Genomic DNA, 9,758 nt, shown 5'->3' on the forward strand with positions numbered 1-9,758 from the left:
TTTTTAAAGAAATAATTTTAAATAAAATAAAACAAAAACTGAGGAAGTTGCTAAATATTAAATTTCATATTAATTATCCCATTAAATAGAAAATATCTAAATAAAATATTTTGAAGTTAAAAAAAAAAAGAAACATAAGAAACAATAACAACCCCCACCCCCATGGGATACAAAAAGATTTCCCCCCAGGTTGTCTCCACTTGCTAGCTCATTGTGTGGTCAGCTGCTTAGAAGCTTCCTCCCTGAGGGCATCAGCCATCCAGAGCAATCAGACTACTGTCTGTCCCACCCTAGGTAGGACTCACACCCTACTGATAAGGATAATGATTGTTTCCCTGGAAAGCCCAAGGAACTGGTCTAGCCCAGGGCGACCAAGGTTAGGCTGCCATCCTGAATCTGGGATCCGCCCATCTTGTCACATGTGTGCCCCCAATCCCTCCTCTTCCTATTGGTTGTACACCCCTAGATGGTCCCCCTCCCATTGCTGTATTGCCTATGGTACAATCCCTTCCTGTGATGTGTGTAGTTGCCTGTGATCAGGGGGGCTTGCATGCCCCTAAGTATTTATAAGCCTTGGTTAGAAATACACTCTCACTCTGTCTCCCAACTGTACGCAGACCACCAAGAGGGGCTGAGGTGAGCATGCTACCATGAAAGGTGCCTGACTCCTTTATTTTATTTTCTTTCTATCTCTCTTCTTCTCCATGACTTTAATCTTTATATATTATCGCCTACAGAGCAGTGATACTGTCAGAGGCTGGTTACTCTGACAACCCCCCACCCCACCCCACCCCAGCCTCATGGCTGAAAATGTAGCCTGTGATCAAACGCTACGCTTTGGGGGAAACTGTCCAGCGCTGCCCTGCCTTAGAATACCGTATGAGACGCTGGCCATCGCAGAGGGTGGTTTTGAGGATCAAACAGCAAAGACAAGGATGGGGATGGGGAGGAATGTCGCGGGAAAACCGGATATTAAGTTGCACTTGGCGCGTGACTCCGGGGGAAGCAGGGCAGTGTGTGGAGGAAGCACGCTGGTGGCAGCTGCAGAATAGGCGCGTGCCTACAGGGTGGGGGGCCCACCTTGCTCTCCTGGTTGCCGTAGGCCAGCAGCTGCAGGCAGTCGGTGGTGATGGCCAGGAACTTGGGGTTGTTCTTGTTGAGCAAGGGCACCATCTTCTGCAGCCCATCCGCCAGGCGCACGGCCATCTTGGCGCCCTCCTGGTAGAGCAGCAGGTTGTGGAGGGTGGTGATGGCGTAGAACAGCACTGACTCCACCGGGGAACTGGAGTGGCAGGCGGGGAGTTAGGGTGAGGTAAGTCCCGGGAGACTCCCACTTCTCCCAACACCCCCGCAGAAGGATCCGCCATCAGCGCTAGCACCCAGCCCTTCAGAGCCTTGCGCACGGCCTCAGTGCGCGCTGGAAGGATGGCTGCGTGCTGAGCGCACAGCGCCTGGCCGGTGTGCACGGTGTCAGCCAGGCTGCTGCTACCCCTGCCCCCCCTGGGGATGCAGCCCAGGGCGGGACCCAGAGGGTTGTGGGTTTGGGTCCAGCCAGCGCCTCCATGGGCATCTGCCCCCAGGATGATGTCAGCTTAAGTCAACCCTGTAGGGGCGCGCGCTCTGTTGGTCGGTCACGCGGGGCTGCAGAGCCAACAATCTGCTCCACGGCACCTGCCTCCCGCGTCCCCTCCCCAGGAGCGGGGGCCCGGGGCGGGGCCGCACCTGAGCATGCGGACCAGGGCAGGGATGCCGCCCGACTTGAAGATGGCGAGCAGCCCCTCGCGGTGGTGGGAGAGGTTGTGCAGGATGCTGGTGGTGCAGCGGGCCGTGTCCAGGTCGCTGGTGTTCTGCATGGTGCGAACGACGGCCGCCACCAGCTGGGGCGAGCCCATCAGCGCGCGCCGCGACGCCTCCTTCTTGGACAGCTGGTTCACGATCATGGCCGCCTTGGTCACCACCACCTGCGGGGGGCGGGGCGGGGCGTGAGCGGGCAGCCAAAGGGGAGGGAAGACGGCTTGACCAGCTTGGCCTGCCTTCTCTCAGCCTTCTGCCCTTGCCCTGCCCCGCCCCAGCCGGGGCCCCCCACGGACCGGGTCCTCGTCGTTGAGCAGCTTGGTGAGCTCAGGCAGGGCCCTCGTGGCCAGCTCGGCGTCATCCTGGTAGTTGATGAGGTGCACGATCGCTGATTTGAGCAGCTGGGAGGGCTCCGCCAGCCGCTGCAGGTTCGTGGTCTGGCCCTCCACCTGCGTGGTCAGCAGCAGCGAGCTGTCCTCCCCTGTCACGCCAGGACACATGGCCTCCCGCACCCGCTTGGCTCTGGCCGTGGTAGAAATCTGGTACTCCAGGTCACCTGGGGACCAACATGCATGATCTGAGCTGCAGGGGTGGGGGGGCGGGGGTGGTATTTCTCTGGACTGCCTCCCACCCAGAGCGACCTTAAGCCGGCACCCCGCCCCACCACCCCCACACCTCCGTGACTTAATCTGTCAACATAGAGGCTCCACCTGTTCTGTCCACCACACAAAACCCTCGGGACAATTAAATGAGACAACAGCCACTGGAAATCCTCCGAAAAGAGGATTCGCATGCTAGGCACAAAAAAGTTCCCGACCATTATGATGACTAGCCCTGGTGGGCCTCTGATGGGCCTGGCAGCGAGGTAGGTGCTTCGCTGGCCTTTTCTCCTCTCGTTGAACTCCCACACCCATCCTAAGAAAAGTACTATCATCTCCATTTTATAAATGGGAAAACTGAGTCACAGATTTTTTTTTTTTAAAGCCCAATCTGAGCTCTGAAGCCAGGCAGTCTGACTCCAGAGCCCAAACCCGCATCCTTAACCATCAGGTAGGCACCCTGGGTCTCTTTCCAACCCTGCTATTTCATGACTCTAATTATACCCTCAGCACCAACAACTCTCCCATTATATGGGCGGGAAAGGAGAGGCCCAGAGCGCCACCCAGTATCATAAGGCAGATCGGCCGGGGAAGGTCAGAGCAGAAAGCAGGGGCTGGCTCTGAGCTCAGGCGTCTGGTACCCCTCCAGATCCCGCGTGGGGGTGTTCCCACAAATAGGCACCCAGGTTTCGTAGGCAGCCTGGCTCTAGCAAGCACCCTGGGGGCCCCTGGGTGGAGGGAGACAGGAGGGGACCGTTAGCTGGCTCTCCCACCACCTTCATTGGTAGCTCCTCTTCCGCATATGGCTCTGTCCAGCCCAGAAGCTCCTGTCCCCTAACTGGAGAAAGCCCTCTGACCAAGATCCCCCTTTCGGTGGCTTGCAGCTCCCCTAGCTTTTCTACCCACGGGAGAGCCCCAGGGTCCCAACCTTGGTTCTGGGGCACCTGGGTGTAGGTAGTCGTCTTCTTGAGCGTGTACTGGCGCCCACAGGCGTCCTCCTCCTCCATGATGCCCTTGCTGCTGACAGAGGGCACACAGGTGTTGGCGCCCGAGTGGATGCCCGAGTCATAGGTGTATGTCTGCTGCCACTCGGTCACTTTGATAGGCTGTTCAATCAGGTTCATTACCTCCATTGTGAATGCTGAGGACACAAGAGAGGGGCAGGAAGTCAGCTGACCCCAGGCCTGACATCCCCACTGCAGCCCAGGCCCTATCCAGTCTCTCCTCCTCCCTATCGCCCCCAAACCAAGCTTGCTGCCATCAAATCAATTCGGACTCATGGGGCCCTATAGGACAGGGTACAACTGTCCCTGTGGGTTGCCGAGACTGGACTGTTACTAGGAATGGAAACCCTCATCTTTCTTCTGCAGAGTGGCTGGTGGTTTTGAACTGCTAACCCCCCATAGCAGCCCAATGAGTAACTGCTGTGCCACCACCACCAGGGTACCTCCCCAGTTGGGAGAATTCAGAAAACTCCCAAAGGGCCCACCAGGCCCAGGAGGGGCTGCCCAGGGGTGGAGAGCTCCAGCCAAGGGGAGTCCTGGGCTTGCTGCAAGCCAGGGTGGAGTGAGGTGTGGAGGTGGGGCTATGGGGGACCCAGTGCCCTTTTCCAGCCTGAGCTCACTCACCTCTCTGCCCCACCCACCACTCCCAGGGGCAGGAGGCGTCATCAAGGCCTCCTGCAGCTTCTGGAGTTGCTTGAACCCACCCTCCACCCACTGGGGCTCCCTGGGAAAGGCTGCGGAGGAGGCAGCAGCACACACCCATTGGACCGGGGACTGGGCAGGGCAGGGAAGCGGTCAGACAGGTTTCTCTGGGAGGCACAGGAGGCTGCTGGGAGTAGCCAGTGCAGACACACACACACACACCCTGGGAAAGGAGGCCCTGGATTTTCTCACGTGGTCCCAGAGAACCGGGCCTGAAGACCCCCACCTCTTCCCCCACCCCAGCTCAAGTCTCAGCCAGCCATTTCTCTGTGCTGTAAATGGGTCGCCACTGCCTTACAGGACAGGGCGGGTGTTGGTTTGCAGAGGGACCAGCGTGGTGCCTGATGCACAGTGGGCCTGTACTGGGCTCCACTGTCTTAGGAACTGACCTCTGGAGGCCGGTGGCCTGGGAGGGGAGATCAGTGAGCTGCCAGCAGGCTTCCCAAGTGGGATTCAAAGTACACGCTCTGTACCCCCGTTTACGGATGCAGAGGCTCTGCCAGGTGAAGTGGCACCAGGTGGGAAAGGTACGGCAGTCTGTGGCCTTTGCATATCCTGGGGTGGCCTCAGAGAGCAAGATCCCCCCCCTCAGACCTCAAGCTGTGCCCCACCAAACCCCCATCCCACCCAATGAGGATGAGTAGCACGCAGCACCTCAAACCGGTTGTCCTGCTGTGGAGGGGTGGGGTGGAGGGCTGGTAAGGAGGAGGGTGGAGTGGCTGGTGCAACCTGGCCCCACCCCAGAAATAGGGACTCCAAATATGATGGGCCGGGAGATGATGAGAGACCCTGCAGGCTCCCCAGCCTTTTATGGTGGCTCCCGGCCCCTCCCAGCCTGGGAGCACACCTGCAGAGACAGGAGCCAGCAGGTCCCAGCTGCCAACCCCCCCGCCCAGTGACTCAGGGTTTCAGGCTGACACTCAGAAACAGGCCCCGAGCAGCAGGCGGAGGCTCCATGCCATCAGATGTGCCATGGTCTTCCCAGGCCCTCGCCTGGGGTGACTGTGTCAGGAGGAGCCACCCCCCACCCACCCACCCCCGCTCCCCAGTTACCTGGCTGCAAGCAAGCAGAAATGTGGCTGCTCTGGGCCCAAGAGTGCAGGAGTGACCTGGCTCTGGGAGGTGCCCGCCAATCACAAGAGCTGCCCTTGCCAGGGGGGAGGGTGGGGCTGGGGGGACCATGCAACAGGAAGACTTCACACCAAGCAAGGGCTGGTGAAACTCGTTAGTTAACCGGATTGGTCACTACAGCAGCATTAGCCCTGAGCCCTGGGGTTGGATTGTATGTCCCCCAGACAGGTCCCAGTCCTAACCTCCAGGGCCTGCACACGACACGGGACCTTCTTTGGAAACAGGGTCAGGGCCGATGTAATCAAGGGAAGATGAGGTCGTACTGGAATAGAGTGGACCACGCAGCCAATGGCGATGTCTTTAGCTGACATTAAGAAGGGGCCAGCCCCAGCCGTTGAGCGACCGGGAGGCAGTGTGTGGCATGATGCTGCCACGCCAAGGCTCTGGACGTTCTCCCCGAGCCTTCCCTGCTTCAGAGCAGGGCCAGGCTGACGGCCTGACAGCAGGCTTCTCGCCTCCAGACTGGGGGATCATTTCTATGGCTCCAAGCCTCCTGATCTGTGGTATTTCCAGACAGCAGCGCCACGGCCATCAAGTTGATTTTGGCTCCCGGTAACCGACCCTAGGTACAGTTCCAGGGGCTATAGACCTTTACAGGAGCAGCTATCTCCTTCTCAGCTCTCTCTGGGGGGCGGGGGGCGGCGCGGAGCTGAACCGATGACCTTGTAGTCTGCAGTCCAACACTCACTCGGCCACCAGGAAATAAAGGAGAACTAACACATCCCGCCGTCATCGGGTCAACTCGGCGACGCCGCACATGGTAACCTCGTGCTCCGGGCGAAGGCTTCACAACAGCTGCTTTGTGCAGGAGAGATCCCCCACCTCTCTCCAGAGCCACCTGTGGGTGGACTTGAACCGCAGCATGCTGGTGACCATGTGCACCAGGCACGGCCCTTAGGAGAGGGAAACTGCACTAGAAAATTCACTACTGTCGAGTCAATTCCTACTCAGAGCCAAACCACGCAGCAGAGTAGAACTGCCCCTCTAAGGAGTCCGAAGCAGTAAATCTCTATGGGAGCAGAAAGCCTCCTCTTCCTCCTGGGGAACGGCTGCCAGGCTCAAACTGCTGACCTTGCCGCTAGCAGCCCCAACGCAGAACCCACCAGATCTCTCCCCTCTACATGCCACTCTGATGGGCACAGAGTTGAGCTAGCACCTGGCTGCCAAGCCTCAGTCATCTCTGGTCAAAGTGCAGGCCTCCAACCCTGATGGGCACAGTGTGAGGAAAGGTCTGGCTATCTTTATCATCAGATGAACCGCATTCTTCCCTCTAAACACTTGGCAGGCAGGCAGTCGGTGTCTCCCAGTCTCTAGGTGAGACTCCACGTAGACAAAAGGGCGGAATTCAAAGCCAAGTGTGATACAGTTGAGGAGAGACGCAGCTCCCAAGGTCAGAGGGATACCTTGGCCGGAGAGAGGGGCCCAGACATCCTGCTGTAGAGAGGGAAGGACAGCAAGGGTGGGTACGTGGTAAAAGGGGCTGCTGGGTGGAGCTGAGCCCCCTCATGAAAAAGAACAGGGGGCTGATGGGCCAGGTGCTTAGGCTGTGAATCGGGAGCCCCAGGATCTAGTCTCTGTTCAGCCACAAACATGCTGGGTGTCATAAAGCAGTTTACTTCCCCTCTCTGGGCTTTATCTACAGAAAGGGCAGCCCTGGCCATCTGTGGAACATTGGCATCTAAGATTCAAAGAGCAAGGAGCCAGGTTCCCAAGATAGACCACACGGGGCTGAGGGTGGGTAGACAAGGCCAGACTCAGACAGCAGTTCAGAGAGAGATGCTGGATAAGGGGAGAGCTGTTGATGGTGGTCAGACCTCAAGCAGGACCAGCACCCAAGCCTCCACCTCCTCTGGACAAGAACCAGAGAACTCCCACAAGAAACAGAAGAGCTGGTTTGGGGGTGCCCAGGGCAGAGGGGCAGCACCCTCTTTGGTTGAGCCCCTCTCCACCCTGGAGTCAGGCCGTGCGGAAAGGCCATGGCCAGAGCCAGAGTAGAAGCCAGGGAGACAGACCCAGCCCTGCCAACGCCCTCTGGGCAGGGGTGGGCAGAAACAGACTGGGCAGCTTCGGGGCTGAATGGGGGGCCTTTGTTCAGCAGTATGCTTTGCCCTTGACTCCAGAGCCGGAAGAGGATCACAGGGTGGGGACAGGGGCAGGGACAGGGACAGGGACAGGAAGAGAGGAGACTTGCCCCGGGAGAGGGTGGGCAAAGGATGTCCCCACGCCACTCTGTCCACTTTGCTCAGTTTTCCGGAAATCTGGAAGGCTGCCCTTTACCCCTGCCTGGCCAACCCAGAGGGTGAGCACTGGGCGCCCTAAACCCAAGAGTGTCCCCAGAGCCATCCCAGATTCCTGTCTCAGCCGGCAGTCACTGGGGACAGCCAGAGACAGGCACAGCAGGGCTGGGCTGAGGGGTGTCACGTGTCAGTAGGATACCTGGAATCAGGGGAAGGACTGGCTGCCAAGAGGCTGTCCTGAAGCCCGGCTCAGAAACGGGACTTTGCCTTGGGATGGGACTCACAGGGCAGGGCTGGGGCCAGAGGAGCCTGGGGTCATGGGCTCGGCCAGTGAGGAGGCAGGAGGCTGTGTGCAGAAGCGAAACTTCATCCAGCCTCCTGCCGTATGCCCCCTAGAGACCCTGTAGGGCAGGACAGAACGGCCCCATGTGGATTTCCAAGACTGTAACTCTTTACGGAAGTAGAAAGCCTCTTCTTCCTCCCGGGGAGCGGATGGTGCTTTTGAACTACTAATTTCAGGGTTGGCAGCCCAACTCAAACCCATTACCCCACCATAGCTCCATCTGTAAAATGGGGTGGGCCCAAGTCTCCCTTTTCTCCAGACCCTTGGTGGGGATTGTAGCAGCCCTCTTGCAGGGTAAAGGCCCAGGCAAGCATTTTCTCATAGCCAAGCTGAAAAGGACAAGCAGAGGTGTGGGCCCAGGGCCCCCCCGGGGGCCGCCTTCCCCTCCCAGACCAGACTCGCAGGGAGCTGCTCTGGGCAGGCTGGAGCCCGGGTAGCAGACAGAGGAGTGTGCCTCACCGGCCAGGTGGAGGCTCTCCTTTCCCTCTCCCCACCTTCCAGTCACGTGAGCTGCCTCTGGTATCTGGCCAGCCAAGCCTGGGCATTCCCCGCATAGCAGCTCCTGGGGAGGCCGGGCCCACAGGGTCATCAGAGCCCCTCCCCCACGCTGTCTGAGTCTGGCCCACAGCCCCTCCCCAGGGCAAACCAGAAGCAGGAAGAGCCTGGACTGCTTCCCTTGAGAGTGGGGTGGGGGGGACCTCCTGTGTCTCCCCCATCAGACAGGTCGATCCAGGAGGGCAGGGGCAGAAGCGGGAGCTAAGCAGAACTCAGGCCCTGCAGTCAGGGTGTCCAGGCCAAAGAAGGGTGCAGCCAGGAGCTGACAGCCAGCGAGCTGCCCCAAGAAGCCTCACTCTTCCTGGCTGGAGCACAGCTGCCCCGGGCCGCCGCCTGAGGACACACCACTGGGGGGGTAGGGGGGTTAGTGGGCTCAGGCGACCCAGCTGCGTTTGTTTTCCTCTGGCTGGGCTGCTGCCCAAAGCAAACTGAGCTGGGTGGGAAATAAATGCAGGGGGGTGGGGGTGGGAGGGAGATGCCTTGTGGCCCAGGGGCACCCCCTGGAGAGGGCTCCAGCTGCAGCCCCCCTCCCTGCCTGTGACCTTTGGTGGGCAGGGCCCCAAACCGACAGATGACCCAGAGCTGGAACTCCCGGGCAAACACTTCAGCCAGCACCAGGAAGCAACAGCAAAGGGCTGACGTCATTGGGTCCCTGCTGCCCTGACCATTCCTCCCCCCACTCTGTGGGGAGGGGACCTACCCCGGAGCCCACTTGATGACAGCAGGCGCTGACCCCAGCTGGTGTCGGGGCCTCTGGGGAGGGGGTCTGGATGCTCTTTGGATCAGTTCCCCGCAGGCATAGTGGTCTACCGAGCCCCCATCTAGGCCACGGAGGGCCTTGGGTGGCGTGTGTGACTGGACACCACGCCTGAGCTCATCGAGGTCAAACAAACAGACAGAAGGACGCTCAGAAAGGACGCTCAGAAAGGAGCCGGCAAAGAAGCCGGGGGCAGTGAGTCTCTGCCGAACAGGATCTGGAAGGACTTTTTTCTCAGTCTGAAACGTTCCATAGATGTGTTCTTGTTGTCATTCATGATCAGATAGTATCATCTTCCCGGTCAGGGAGGTGGGGTGAGGGGGCGTGGAGGTCTTGTAGTCCACCCTTGTCCAAATTAGCAGCTCCACTCCCAGCCTGCCTGAGGGAAACCGGAGACTAGACCCAAGAATCTGCGGTCACAACAGCAGGGAAGGAAATGAGGACAGAGAGATGCGGGCGTGCTAACCCACACACAGGTGAGGAACAGAACGCTGAGCAGCCTGCCCGAGGGCCCCCCAAGGCTGAGATGCCAGAAGGCTGAGCAACAGGGAGTAGCCAGTGTTCTGTGCAGGCCTGTGGCCAAGGAAGCCGCTGGGAAGTGGGGCAGCTGGTGTCCCGCAGACCTCCCCGCCCCCC

At 59.3% G+C, this 9,758-nt stretch overlaps 1 protein-coding gene across 1 annotated transcript in view; it reads right to left on the reverse strand.

The window, feature by feature from the left end:
• Nucleotides 1–9,758, reverse strand: part of LOC105979032 (junction plakoglobin) — a 24,935-nt gene that overhangs the window by 11,317 nt on the left and 3,860 nt on the right. Inside the window, exons 2-5 of the mRNA XM_013005798.2 lie at nucleotides 3,322–3,534; nucleotides 2,091–2,350; nucleotides 1,723–1,961; nucleotides 1,081–1,282 (exon numbers count right to left, since the gene is read on the reverse strand). Of these exons, the coding sequence (XP_012861252.1) occupies nucleotides 1,081–1,282; nucleotides 1,723–1,961; nucleotides 2,091–2,350; nucleotides 3,322–3,526 (906 nt within the window). The 5' untranslated portion in view covers nucleotides 3,527–3,534. The remainder of the gene's footprint in view (nucleotides 1–1,080; nucleotides 1,283–1,722; nucleotides 1,962–2,090; nucleotides 2,351–3,321; nucleotides 3,535–9,758) is intronic.

The sequence above is a fragment of the Echinops telfairi genome, unplaced genomic scaffold, assembly GCF_000313985.2.
Source record: "Echinops telfairi isolate 266 unplaced genomic scaffold, ASM31398v2 ScPeMD7_7458;HRSCAF=8496, whole genome shotgun sequence".
NCBI lineage: Eukaryota > Metazoa > Chordata > Mammalia > Afrosoricida > Tenrecidae > Echinops > Echinops telfairi.